General features: G+C 44.9%; 3 protein-coding genes across 4 annotated transcripts in view; all 3 read left to right on the top strand.

Moving 5' to 3' along the window:
• LOC309452341 (uncharacterized protein) overlaps positions 1-6,323 on the top strand; it is a gene marked incomplete at its 5' end in the record, with an annotated part of 36,868 nt that extends 30,545 nt beyond the window's left edge. Inside the window, 4 exons of the mRNA XM_082076981.1 lie at positions 3,325-3,606; positions 4,303-4,538; positions 5,276-5,522; positions 5,782-6,323. Coding sequence (XP_081933107.1) covers positions 3,325-3,606; positions 4,303-4,538; positions 5,276-5,522; positions 5,782-5,856 — 840 coding nt within the window. The 3' untranslated portion in view covers positions 5,857-6,323. The remainder of the gene's footprint in view (positions 1-3,324; positions 3,607-4,302; positions 4,539-5,275; positions 5,523-5,781) is intronic.
• A 2,759-nt stretch (positions 6,324-9,082) lies between these two features.
• Positions 9,083-12,990, top strand: LOC309452337 (ankyrin repeat domain-containing protein 26-like). 2 transcript variants are annotated; one of them, XR_014186530.1, is made up of 5 exons: positions 9,083-9,158; positions 10,192-10,333; positions 10,934-11,215; positions 11,691-12,077; positions 12,890-12,964. XR_014186530.1 is itself a non-coding variant. In XM_082076978.1 (5 exons), the coding sequence occupies exons 3-5, from the start codon at positions 11,027-11,029 to the stop codon at positions 12,959-12,961; spliced, it is 348 nt and encodes a 115-aa protein (XP_081933104.1). In that variant the 5' UTR covers positions 9,083-9,158; positions 10,192-10,333; positions 10,934-11,026; the 3' UTR covers positions 12,962-12,990. The 2 variants fall into 2 exon arrangements, 1 of the variants encoding a protein (XP_081933104.1); XM_082076978.1 differs by having other exon boundaries at positions 11,691-11,777; positions 12,890-12,990.
• A 411-nt stretch (positions 12,991-13,401) lies between these two features.
• Positions 13,402-13,974, top strand: part of LOC309452340 (uncharacterized protein) — a gene marked incomplete at its 5' end in the record, with an annotated part of 75,477 nt that continues 74,904 nt past the window's right edge. The window contains one exon of the mRNA XM_082076980.1: positions 13,402-13,604. Within this exon, the coding sequence (XP_081933106.1) occupies positions 13,402-13,604 (203 nt within the window). The remainder of the gene's footprint in view (positions 13,605-13,974) is intronic.

Here is a 13,974-nt window from a genome sequence, read left to right as displayed (position 1 = left end):
AGCATGTGCTGGTGTATTGTTCCAAGAAGATTAATACTTGAGCCTTTTGTATGTATGAGGAAACACAAGTCCTCATGAACAGCTGCTGATAGTTTGGAGGTGCTCAGCTGAGTAGGATGAAGAGAGGTCACCATCTGTGCAGATGCCTGCTGGTGGCAGGCAAGAGTTCCTACCTTTGAGTTCAATCTGAAGGCAGGTCTAATTGTATAATCAAATAAGTGAAGGCATATTTCAGGTTCTTGTAACCTTCTTCATGCTCATTTACCTGTTTCACTAGGGCATGATCAGACAGCTGCAGCAGGAACTTGCTGATGCTCTTAAAAAGCAATCTATGTCAGAGGCTTAATGAAGTTACTGTCCAAGTCTTTGACATGGGAATGCTCTGTGCTTACTTGGAAAAAGGTTTCTGTTTCCTAAGTTGCTTTGCAAAATAAACTGATGTGTCCATAGGTTATTTTGTTTGGTTTGGCCAAGCAGGTTGTCTGGTTTCTGACGAACGCTAGGAATCCTGGACTGCTGCATTTGGGCTTTTTTATGCTGTCTCTGCTTTTTTTTACCTCCCCTGCCACCAGATGCTGTCAATTCTGAATGCTTTTGTAGCTTATTCTGCATATAATTTGTTTGGGTTTGGTTTTGGGGTTTTGTTGTTGTTGTTGGTTGGTTGCTTTTGTTTTGTTTGGGGGGTTTGATTGCTTTTCTTTATTTTTTAATCTCTTATTCTCTCCCTTCTTTGGCCCTGCTCTAATTTGCCATCCTTAAGCAGCCTTCTTGCAAATGCACTGTAAGCTACTTTTGAGGCAGGGGCCACCTTTGGCAGTGTTCTTATGACCACTGAAGTATAGAGGCCTGATCTAATCAGAAGTCATGTTAATCTATTATGAGGGAGTTGTGAAGTCACTTTAGGAGACGGATGAACTTTTCAATTCATATTTTTAGTGGAGGAGCAAACAAGCAGATACAATTAAAAGAGTGTTACAAGTCACTGAAAGGCTTGGAAGAGCAGTGTTGGTGCTTAGAAATGTGCTGTAAGAAATCAGTGTAGGGATGGGAGAGGCCAGTTTGAAGATGCTGCAGTAAGACAGTTTGTGGTCATTTGCCAGTAGAAGCCAAGGTTTGAATGTACTTGAAATGATGATGGTCCATGGAGGAGAGGGTGTGCATACACACACGCAGTACTTGTATTCTTCAGCAGTAGTTGACTCCTCTCCACACAAGCTCACCTGACTACTGTGGATTCTTGCTGTGATTTTGCAGTTGTGGAAGATTGCCTTGCAAAATAAAGCAAAAGAAGTCGAGGGCTTCCTCTTGGCATCTTCTGAGGCTAATACAATAATACAATACAATAATACAATAATTTCCCTTTTTGTGAGCTCCCAAGGCTAGTTAACTATTTCTGTTGGGAACTGTTAGGATGAGGTTTTCCTGGAGAGCCTAGGGGAGTTCAGTTCCTGTGTTCTTCCGAATACAGGCTTCTTACCTCTGGGAGGTAAGGATTTGGCACAAATATCCTGGTGTCACTATTGTCTGCATTAGACCTGTTGTGACATCAGATGCTGCTCCAGGCGCTTGTGGCAATGTGTGTTATTAAAGGTATTCATCAAGTTAACTCACGGAAATCCCACAAGGGATATTGCTGCCAAGCACTTTGTGCCAGGGGCCTGACTGGCATCATCAGACCGGGACAAAAAATTATACTCCAGGACATCTGCTGTGCTGGATTGCTTTTCCTTTGGCCACTTGGTATGTGTTTCCATGAAGCAGTGAAGAGGAATGCCTGTGGTATCATTTGCAGAACTCAGTGTGAGCCTTGGAATTTCCCAGTGCCTCTATGCAGTGGTTAATTTTAGCTCAGAGAAGGTGCTTTCATCAGTGACCTTAATGAAGCAAATGATTTTTGTATTGTAACCAGTGAGCTCGGCTTCTTGCTATGATTCTAGCTGTTTGTGCTGAAGAGATTTTGAAAATAACTAGGTGTGAAAGTTGAACTACGTACTGATACTGTCAAAAGAGGGAAGGGAGTCACAGTGCTGGTCCTTCCCCTTTGGTTAACAGGGCATGATTTTCAAATGTACTGCGGGTGGGAAAAGCTTAATACTTGTTTTCATTGAAGATTCTTCATATCCCACATGATGTTCTCTTTCCATAAACCAGAAGGCAGAGGTGATGATTGCTAACAATTTTACAGCGGCATCAAACTAAGGCTGTTTTGATCGTTGGTGCTGGTTGTAAATGCTATAGGAATAAAGGTGTGAAGAGGTATATGTAATATTCATTTTTGGTAATGAGGTGTAAACTTCAGCCTGGAAAGTCATGGTGTGTTGTCTTGTTTCTTACAATGCTTCCGTAGATTCATAACCGCCTGGAAGAGTTAATAACTAGCTTGAGGACAACACAGGCAGCTGCAGAGGACCACCACCATCAGCAGGTACCTGACTGGCTTTGATGAATGACTGGTTTAGTCTTTGAATTTTTTGTGTGCAGCTAATTGATGAAAACAAGACACATTCCTGTGTGATCTACTCTAGGTGTACCTGCTTTAGCAGGTGGCTTGGACTAGATGATCTCCAGAGGTCCCCTCCAGCTGCAGCCACTCTGTGATATCAGGTGGGCTGTGTAGGCACAGTGCAGCTGACAAATACCCTTCTGGTTTTAGGGCAAGGCAGCCTCAAGGGAAAAGGCTGTGAATTTCTTCATTCCCCTGCTGCTGTGTTTTGTATCTGTGTTGTGGTGTGCAAGATACTTGTGTTCATCAGCATGATTTGCCTGATGAATTATTTCTCCCATGCCACGAGTGGGGAATGAGCAAGTGGCTGTGTGCTTCTTAGCTGCCTACTGGAGTTCAACCGTGGCAGATGATGGACAGAATGAATGTTGTGGGCAGCAGGGAGATCTGTGGTTGAAAACTGAGAGGAGACTGAACTTAGGAGGCCAATCATTTCTTGGCAGTTTTGTCAGAGGTTGCCCATGAGACCATGTCAGCTTCTGTCATGAGAACCAGTGTTTCACCTACTCTGTAAGGACACTTGAGAAAGTTGTACACCCTGAGGATTTTTTTATCTAAGCCTTTGTGCTAAGGTGTTCATGACCTTCTGTGTATCAGTAGACTTTTTTTTTTTTTCTTAGAGAATGCCACTAAAAGCTTCATGTCTACTTGCATTCTTTATACTTGAATGGAATCAGCAAGTTCTATTCCACTCAAATGTATTGACCTGTTTGGTTTTTTTTTGTTTTTGGTTGGTTTTTTTTTTTTGGTTGGTTGGTTGTTCTTTGTTTTTTTTTTTTTTTTTTCTTTTTTCTTTTTTTTTCTTTTTTTGCTGTCTGCAGGTTGCAAAACTTTCCCAGCAGTTGGAGGCAGAGTCTGAAAAATGCAAGCAGCTGGAAGCTGAAAATAAAGATTTGCGAGAAGAGTTGTCCACCATGCGTGAGAACCGTCGTAAACTGGAGACAAGCAAATGCCAGCTGATGGAAGTGGTGGCTAACCTGAAACATCAATTAAAGACTAGCATGGTGGATCACAACCTTATAGAACAATATGAAAAAGAAGCGGAAGAACGAGCCGAACAAGAATTAAGACAAAAACTACAAGAAGTCAATCTATTTTTGCAGGTAAGTGAATTTCTTGTGTGTGCCTGTAGTCTCAATTATATACTTCTCTTGTGGTGATAATTTTGTAGTTTGTTATTTTTGGTTCCTGATTCTGTGTGTTAGTGCTGTACTTCTTCTCCTACTGTCCTTCAGCAAAGACAGGAAATACGGTTGGGCAATGGTGCTTTCACGTGTGAGTAACGTGCCTGCAGGGCGCTGAATGCAAAGCTTGCCCAGGGTGGCTTTCTGTTTTGCAGTTCCTGGGCGGTATCACTGTCTGGCCTTGTTCTTACTGTTCATCCTTGAACTCAATATTGACACTTAGAGCTGTCACGGCCAGACATACAGGTCCTGCTTTGTCATTGTCCAGGGGAAAGCACTTAGAAAAGAAGTCACTGAAGTTGTACAGGGGGTGGAGGTGAGGGATCCTCATAATTTCTTGGAGGAATCCTTTTCTATATGCCCTGTCCTACAGAGACAGTGTTCTTTTGATTAGTAGCTTTGATAAGTAATGGTTCTAAGAAGGGGTTTCTTTTGGAATGAAAAAAGCAATGTAACGTGGTAGTTCCAGAGTTCTGCCTTGATTGCTGATGGTAGTGAGGAGGCACAATTGCCTCACTGAGTAAAGGTGGGCCCTCAAAATTGCGTACAAGAAACTGACTGGTGGGGACTCTTCTGTTTTCTTTGCGGTGGTTCAAAGTGCATTATCTCCTTCAGATGCAGGCAGCCTCCCAGGACAGATTAGAACAGATCAGAGCCAGTCATCACGCTTCCCTGAGAAAACAACTGAAACACAGGATTAGAGAACTTGAATTTGAATTGGACAAGATACAAAATATTCAACAAGACAATATATTTAAAAAAGATTTCACGCAGGCAGAAGCAAAAAGGTACAAAGAGCTGTATCTGGAGGAAGTAAAAATTAGAAGATGCCTGGCAAATAAACTGGAAAGGTAAGTCCACGCTTTTTTGGAGTGGTAGTAAGATACTTTTTCCTCATACATTTTCCTCCTAAAATCCTTTTTCTATATCTGGTTAGTATTAGATATGTACACATAAGATGGTGTATTGTGAGGAAAGTACCTTAAGACCCTTCCCCTTTATTAGAACTGTCTTAATTTCTCTTTAGTGTTCCAGCAATAACACCACTGATCATGGCATTACTAGGGGATTTTTTAAGTTGTTTGTGCTTTAACAGGCAGCCTTTTTGCTAATCTCTAATACTCTCCTCCTCTTATTCTGTGTATGTCAGAAAAGATAAACTTGGTGCTTGAATGACAGGCTCTTCAGGCAGCAGAACTTGATTCTCTGAAGCAAAAGCAAAAGAAATCTTTTCTGGGTTCCATTTTAGCACCATGTCTGAGGTTTGAGCTCAGAGAGAGAGCCCAGAGTTCTTAGGCACATGACATGCCTTTCAGAAGAAGCGCTGTAAACACACGGCATTCACAGGTTGCTTTGAAGCCCTAATGCTGACAAGTCCAAAGTGTTGGTAACTTGCTGGTCCTTCTAGGTAATGTGACTTCTTAGAAATAGGCTCTCCAAAAAAACCTCGGATCAAATTATATTCTTGTTTTGGACGGTCTTAATCCCTTCTACTTTCAGAAGTCAAATAATAGTCAAAGACCTGGAGGATAACTTTGTGGAAGAGTTCCTCCCACAGGTCATTCTTTGTATGCTCTGAATGTTTCAGAGCTAATGAGAAACTCGCAGAAGCCAACGCGCATCTCCTTCAGGAACGCCATCGAAACAAATCGGTCATCGGAAGCAGCATCGTCAGTGGAGGTGTGGCTGCAAGTCCAATTCTGTATTCAACCGAACGGGAACATCTTGGCAACAATTTGGCACTTAACGGAAGGCTGAGTCTAGGAGAAAGCTTCCTAAGCCTAGCTGGGAGCACATTATCATCCAGAAACAGGGTTGAAGCCTATGTGGCTAAGGTAAGCATTTTGAAATACTGTTGTCAACTGCTGCTCAAGAGTATCTGTAAGCAAGGTTATTCTGCCTTTTAGCCTAAAGCTAGAATCCATTTGTAGTCAAGATGACAGTGTGTGGATTTCATCTGTTATAATGGAACTTCTTTAAACCATAGGAGTAGTCTGGTTTACCCTTCTTGCCAGTTCTGATATTCAAAAAGTTCTTGGTAGTAACAGCGGTTGTGTCTGAAGTACCAGGACTGTGCTGAAATTGAGTTCCTAGGCTCCGAGTATCATCTTATGGAGTCTCAGACGATCCAGCCTACTCTGTGCTCAGGTAACCCATGTGGGTAAGTAGTCAGTCAACACCGCTGTATGAAGAACAATTATTGAGAAGGTGACTGCTGCAGGGGAACCCGGGATGTTACTGCCTGAAGAGAGGTGCAGTGAGGTGAGAAGTGCCCGCTCAGGAGGCTTGGGATAGTCAGCGATGGTGCCTTTTCCGGGGACTGGGGGGAAGGAGAACAGTGGAGACATTTAGCTGACACTCGGCTCATGTGTTTGATGACAGACTTTAGCCAGACCTTCATTGTCATAATTCCCCTGTGCTTTCTTCCTGTATATTTTTTAAATGCCCTGTTATAATCCAGCAGGTGAGCTACAGATTGTTTTGTGCTAGTTAATGTTGCTCAGTAATGGGAATGTTACAACCTGCCTGACCAAGAGTTTCTCTTCATTAAAAAATCAGACCCCAAACCAAGACGTCTCTATTTGTTAGGATCTTTTAAGGCTTTTTCATGTTATGTTTGGGTTTTAAGAATTTTCTAGAGCTTTAGTGTTACAAAAATGTAGCTGAAGTGGAAAGGTACAAAGAGCTGTATCTGGAGGAGGTGAAAATTAGAAGACGCCTGGCAAATAAACTGGAAAGGTAACTCCACGCTTTTTTGGAGTGGTAATAAGATACTTTTTCCTCATACATTTTCCTCCTAAAATCCCTCTTCTATATCTGCTTAGTATTGTATATGTACACATAAGATGGTGTATTGTGAGGAAAGTACCTTAAGACCCTTCCCCTTTATTAGAACTGTCTTAATTTCTCTTCAGTGCTCCAGCAATAACACCACTGATCATGGCATTACTAGGGGATTTTTTAAGTTGTTTGTGCCTTTTTGCTAATCTCTAATAATCTCCTCCTCTTATTCTGTGTGTGTCAGAAAAGATAAACTTGATGCTTGAATGACAGGCTCTTCAGGCAGCAGAATTTGATTCTGTGAAGCAAAAGCAAAATAAATCTTTTCTGGTTTCCATTTTAGCACCAAGTCTGAGGTTTGAGCTTTCCTTGGGAAAAGGAGAGTAGTCCAGAGTTCTTAGGCACATGACATGCCTTTCTGAAGAAGCTCTGTAAACACATGGCCTTCTTGCTAAGGTGTTCATGACCTTCTGTGTATCCATAGACATTTCTTTTTCTTACAGAATGCCACTAAAAGCTTCTAGTCAACTTGCATTCTTTATACTTGAACTGAATCAGCAATTTCTATTCCCCTCAAATGTATCGATCTGTTAGGCACATCTTTGTCCCTTTGCGTAGAAGCATAAATAGCAGTGTTGATTTGAAAACTTTTTTTTTCTTGCAGGAGATGCACAACTGTTACAGAAGGTGTGAGGGTAAGATTTTTTTTTGTGGTGGGCACCAGGGGAGGTATTATAATATAAAATATGTGTAATGAACTCTGGAGGACCTTTGGAAGAAAGTTGTAGGATCATTTTGTGTGTGTTTGTGTGTGTGTGTGTGTTTGTGTGTGTGTGTGTGTTTGTGTGTGTGTGTGTGTTTGTGTGTGTGTGTGTGTTTGTGTGTGTGTGTGTGTTTGTGTGTGTGTGTGTGTTTGTGTGTGTGTGTGTGTTTGTGTGTGTGTGTGTGTTTGTGTGTGTGTGTGTGTTTGTGTGTGTGTGTGTGTTTGTGTGTGTGTGTGTGTTTGTGTGTGTGTGTGTTTGTGTGTGTGTGTGTTTGTGTGTGTGTGTGTTTGTGTGTGTGTGTGTTTGTGTGTGTGTGTGTTTGTGTGTGTGTGTGTGTGTGTGTGTGTGTGTGTGTGTGTGTGTGTGTGTGTGTGTGTGTGTGTGTGTGTGTCTTATCCCTCAAAGTTTCAACCTCATCTTATCACTTCCGCCAGCTGCAGTTGCTGTTCTTGGTTACGTTACCTGAGGTGTGTTGCACACTCTGCATTTACCTTAACCATAGATCTTGGATGGGGAGAGGAAGACCTTAGACCTCTTTCCATATAAGTTACTGCTCTCTGTTGCAGTGTTGTCTTTCTAGCCACCTTAGACTTTTTCCTTTGTCACTGTTGCTTTCACAGATGCAAAAGCTGGTTTGGACACCAAAGGACTCACACAGCACATGGGAAGAACAATTGAAGACAAGATCCCACCTTGAGGAGCGTGTTGCTCAGCTTGGCAGGGAAAAGGCTGAGCTGTTGGAACAGCTGAGCCCAGAAAATTCTCCAGATACCCAACCAACACCCAGGAGAACCGTGTTCACCTTTTTGTTGAGTTCTTACATACTCGGCTTTTTTCCTGGTATCCCTGCCGTTCAGGTTCTGAGAGTGTTGTGATTTGGCTGTCATCCAGGAAGCAAATAAAAGCTAGCTGGGTATCCTTGTGTGAATTCTAGATTGGTTCTGCTGGAAGAGTTCCCAGCATGGTTTGCTACCAGTTGAGCACATCAAGCGAGGCTGCAGTTCCCCAGTTCCTTCTTGATACCTTCTGCTCATCTTCTGACCCCTTGATTCCTGGGCAGAGATAAAATGCTTCATGTTTGCAGTGCAACGTATGGAGGAGCTGCTGCATGTTTTCAGAGTAGCAAGAGCATGTAAGCCTTGCAGAAAAAAGCACTGAAGGGATTCAGGCACATGAACAAATGAACTAGTGCTTGGGAAACAAGAAATGGCTGACAGTTTCCAAGGGGCAGTCTTTTGCTTTTTCTCCTTTTCTGTAGAGGAAAAATGGAAGCACAAAGTCAAAACAGGTGCCAGCTCTCCTCTGGTTTAACTGTGAAAACACCAAGAGGACCAACATGTGAATAAGTAAATACTTGCAAAAATATATGAAGGTAATGGCAGAGGGGAATAAAACATTGTAGAATTCCAAAAGATCGAATACCTCTGCAAGCCCTTGCATGCTGGTTGTTTGAAGATCCTGTGAAAGCTTTAGATTGACCTATGTTCTCCCATGATTCCTACGTAATTCCTGCTGTGAGCAGAGGAACTGCCAAAAGCACTCTCCAGCATCTTTTCTACCTTTTTCTCTTGAAACATTGGAAGAGAATGGCCTTTGCTTTGGTGAGGGCATCTGTTTCTGTTGCTATGTATTAACTTGTCTGATGTGAAACCTGAAGTGATTAAATGTTCTCAGGAATTCTGTCCCGTGTTATTCTGTGGAACTTGGCTAACGGGTAGAGATGTACTGCAGCTTCTCTGCAGAGAACGCTGGATGCACATACTGCATACAGAAACTGTTCCTAATCTTTGTGTGTCATGTATCTTTTCTATTTCGAAAATGCGAGAGTGAAAAAGTGAAGAAGCTGGTAGAGTCGAACCACCCAGTTTACCAGCGTTTAGACCACGAAATGAAAAGAAACGTTGAACCGCAAAATGACTGTGAGAGGTATGGCTTTCTAGTATATTGAAGAGGTATCCATGAGCAGAAGTCAAGCTTTATTGAACTCCAATGGAAAAATAGGTTTACATAACTCTTTGTGAGCAAATAATGCAGGCCTCATGTTAGTTCTTGCAAGGCGCTTCTGTGCATGAGCCCATAGTTTTCAACAGCTGCCAAAAGAACTGCAAATGCAGGTCACTCTGTGTTCTCCTGGGGGAAAGGAAGTCCTTTATTCCTCTTGTCTTGTCAAATTGGGACCCTCCAAGTGATTTCTGGCTCAGTAATGCTGGCTTTTCTCATTAATTCCTGGTGTGTCAAGCACATTAAAGATGAAGCAAGGCCATTGTGCTGGGTTGGCCAAGATAAGGCTATTATTTCCACAGGTAGCTGGGGGCATGACACAGCCAGGACAGCTGACCCCAAAACTAGCCAAAGGGGTATTTGATCCCGTATGAGGTTACACTCAGTAAGGGGAGCTGTTGGGGCGTGGTGGCATTTCTCCTGCTGGTTGCGGGGCTGCAGGTGCTCCGGGACACTCGGTTCTCTCTGGACCACGCAGTTTGGTGCTACTGTGTCTCAAGTGCGACCTGCTGCCCAGGAAGGGGGGAGGTTTTGGCACGGGCTGTGGTTGGGAGTTCACAATTGCTGCTTAAGAGACCTGCACTCCAGGATTACCACATGGTGAGAGATTTGTGCTGTGTGTCCCTTGCTTTGTATATTCTTTCAATATTATTGTTATTGGGGTTTTGTTGTTGTTGTTTGGGTTTCTTGTGTTTTTTATAGTGGTGTGTGTTTGTTTGTGTTTTCTTCTTGCTGTTCCATTAGACATGAGTTTTGCATTTTGTGTCCCAATTCTCCTCCCCATCCCACTGGGGCAGAGGAGGGGTGAGCGAGTAGCATGTGGCTGCAGTTGCCAGCTGGGGGGTGGGAGGCCTGGGGCTAACTACAACAGACGTGTCTGTGCGGTTTACATGAAGAGTATGTGAAAAAGGCTGGTTGTTCCTGGTTTCATTGTTTTCTTGACTAATTTGCTCTGCAGGCTGAAGAGACTTCTGAGCTGAGCTACGAAGAAACTAAAGGTGTATGAAGGGAGAGAGAAAGAGTCTCAGCTGAATGTGCAGGAAGAAATGAAGAGCAGGTGTTCTGAAATGGCCAGTGAATTTGGCAGATAAAGAGCAAAGGTGAGTCCTGGTTTGGTTGGGTTTTTAGGTGGTGGTGTTTTTCAATTTGAAACCTGTTTTATTATTTCCCTCTACTACTTTTCATGTTCTGGATTTTTTTGTTTTCTTTTGTTATTTCTTGGCTGTATCCTGGAATTTATTGACTCTTCTTGATGCTCCTTCTACTGTTACACAAAACTGCAGAGTTTCTAGAGGTGTTTTTGATGTCACTCGGGCTGTGCAGTAGCGTGTAACCTTATATCTACTTCTCTGTTCATTACTCAGATTTTTTGCTAAAGCAGCCACGTTTCAGAGCTGCATATATTTTTAGAAGCGATTGCTGCAGAATGAGTGAACCGCCTTTGCGGTGGCTCATTTTTAATCCAAAAGTTAGCAGTGGTTTTGTGTTTCTGTTGGAAGGAATCCTATCAGAAATGATGTGAAAGCTGTTTTTGTTTTAAAAGAGCCTGGTTTCACTTTGATATAGTGCTGGATCAGCAGATGATAAACAGAGTCTTGATGGCCAACCCCTTTACTGATTTTTCACAGAACTGACTTCTTTTAGACCCCTCTGAGTTGTTTTTTCCTTTTTTTTTTTTCTTTCTTTTTTGCTGTCTACAGGTTGCAGAGCTTTCCCAGCAGTTGGAGGCACAGTCTGAAAAATGCAAGCAGCTGGAAGCTGAAAATAAAGATTTGCGAGAAGAGGTGTCCACCATGCGTGAGAACCGCCAAAAACTGGAGAAAAGCAAATGGCAGCTGATAGAAGAGGTGGCTAACCTGAAACATCGTTTGGAGAGTAGCGTGGTGGATCGCAACCTTATAGAACAATATGAAAAAGAAGTCGAAGAACAAGCAGAACAAGATATAAGACAAAAACTACAAGAAGTCAATCTATTTTTGCAGGTAAGTGAATTTCTTGTGTGTGCCTGTAGTCTCAATTATATACTTCTCTTGTGGTGATAATTTTGTAGTATGTTATTTTTGGTTCCTGATTCTGTGTGTTAGTGCTGTACTTCTTCTCCCACTGCCCTTCAGCAAAGACGGGAAATATGGTTGGGCAATGGTGCTTTCACGTGTGAGTAACGTGCCTGCAGGGCGCTGAATGCAAAGCTTGCCCAGGGTGGCTTTCTGTTTTGCAGTTCCTGGGCGGTATCACTGTCTGGCCTTGTTCTTACTGTTCATCCTTGAACTCAATATTGACACTTAGAGTTGTCATGGCCAGACATACAGGTCCTGCTTTATCATTGTACAGGGGAAAGCGCTCAGAAAAGAAGTCACTGAAGTTGTACAGGGGGTGGAGGTGAGGGACTTATTTTAGACCCCTCTGAGTTCTTTTTTTTTCTTTTTTTCTTTGTTTTTTCTTTTTTGCTGTCTATAGGTTGGTGAACTTTCCCAGCAGTTGGAGGTAGAATCTAAAAAATGCATGCAGCCGGGAGCACAAAATCAGGATTTGCAAGACGGCATGGTATCTGATCTCATAGGGGCCACGGAGCAGCATCACAGGCCCTCAGCAAGAAAAGCAGAACAGGTCTGGTGACAGTGAGCAGGGCAGCCATGACCGCAGGTCACCAGGCCAGGCCATAGGGACGGGCACGTCTACAATTCAACCAGACGTCACGTCCATGGGTGAGGGTCAGGGCTGAGAGCAGTGAGGCTGGCACAGGCCCGGCTGCCGCTTCAGGCCTCGCCAGCTTCTTCTAGGCCTGGCAGATGAATTCCTTCTCAGGAAGAGAGGGAAGTAACACCGCCATAACTCGGAACAACGGTATGAAGTTGGCTTTGCCCAAGATCAGCCCTTGATCCCCATCTTAGGCATGAATTGAGCAGGAGGCAGTTCAGCTTTGGCTTTTCTGAATGGTGTCCTGCTTTGCAGGGCACAATGTGGTAGAGGTGATGCAGAAAAAAAAAAAAAAATCTGTAACATTTGCCACCAGTAGCTGTCTCTGCCCATCTTTACTTAGTCACCTTGACTCAAAAGCAGAGTTTCCAGAAGTGTTTTTGAGGTTGCTTTGACTGTTCAATAGTGTGTAACCTTTTCACAGAATCACAGAACGTTAGGGATAGGAAGGGACTCAAAAGATCATCTAGTCCAATCCCCCTGCTGGAGCAGGAACACCTAGATGTTAGGGTTACACAGGAAGGCGTCCAGACAGGTTTTGAATGTCTCCAGAGAAGGAGACTCCACAATCTCCCTGGGCAGCCTGTTCCAGTGCTCTGTCACCCTCACTGTGAAGAAGTTTCTTCTCAAATTTAAATGGAACCTCCTGTGTTCCAGTTTATATCTATTGCCCCTTGTCTTATCATTGGTTGTCACTGAGAAGAGCCTGGCTCCATCCTCGTGACACTCACCCTTTACGTATTTATAAACATGAATGAGGTCACCCCTCAGTCTCCTCCAAGTTAAAGAGACCCAGCTCCCTCAGCCTTTCCTCATAAGGGAGATGCTCCACTCCCTTAATCCCTGCTTCTCCACTCATTCCTCAGGTTCCTTGCTAAAGCAGCTGTTTTTCAGAGCTCCTTTCATTTGTAGAAGGTATTACTGTAGAAGAAGTCAACTGCTTTTCCCTATTTTCACAGCTGAAGACACCATTACCAATCAGATGCTGGCAAAGTCCCAACTCCAGAAAACAAGGAGCGGTTCTACTGTGATACGTACAAGTAGGACTGATCAATAAACCAGGACATGAATTGCATTGGAGATTTTGTCCATAAACAGCCTCACACACAAATATGGCGGCCGCCCCTTGCCTACTTAACGGTGCCACTAACGGCCACCACGCTCTCGAGGCGGCGCACGCGGGGAGCCGCCCGCGCGGCGGGCAGAGCCAGCCGTTCCTCCCGTCACCGCCCAACCGCGCCTGCGCCGTCGCGTGGGGGGCGGTGGCCGTTAGCGCTGTTGCCGTTACCGGGGCAGCGAGACGCTGTTGCGTGGGCACCCGCCCCTCGCAGTTCGCCGCGCAGCGGTGGTAGTGGGCGGAAGTCGCTTGCGGGAGCTCCACTCTCCCCGTCCCAGTCCCCGACTCTGCCGGCCGATTGCCTGCTGCCGTTGCTCGCCTGAGGCGGGACCGTGCCCGCGCCCCCGCTGCGGGATGAAGAGGATCTTTGGCTTCGTGTGGAGGAAGAAGGGGCAGCCGCCGTCCGGCGGCGCCTCCCTGCCCTGCCCCGCCGGTGCCTACGACATCCAGTACAAGGAGTTGAGCAAGCTGCACCGCGCGGCCGCCAGCGGAGACCTGGCCAAGGTGCGGCGACGGCTGAAGAAATTCAGCATCGACGGGCGGGACGAGGAGGCGAGGTAAGGGGGGAGCAGCGCCGCAGGGCGGGGGGCGGCAGCGGCGGGAGCCTCGAGGTGCAGCCGCAGCCCCCGGCAGCGACGCGGCGCTGGGGACAAACGGCCGCGTCGCTGCGAGGGGCGGGAGGGCTGGTTCTGTCACCGAGCTCGGCCCTTGTGCTGCCAGAAACACTTCTATTCGACCTAGCATCCCACTGTCGCCTTTTGTCCCGGTCTCGTTTCCTGGAGTCGTATTTCCCTGCGCAGGGGTGGAGGGGAGCTGGCAGCAGAAAGACGGGGTGCACAAGGGACATCACAGCCATTCTCCAGCCACACTCAAAAGTCAAACTGCAATGGCATGCATCTCCGTGTATCTCTAAGGGCTCGGCGTGCA

The sequence above is a fragment of the Streptopelia decaocto genome (genome assembly GCF_964273445.1).
Source record: "Streptopelia decaocto genome assembly, contig: HAP1_SCAFFOLD_217, whole genome shotgun sequence".
NCBI lineage: Eukaryota > Metazoa > Chordata > Aves > Columbiformes > Columbidae > Streptopelia > Streptopelia decaocto.
The sequence above is the reverse complement of the archived record's forward strand: the minus strand, read 5'-3'. Positions and strand labels throughout refer to the sequence as shown.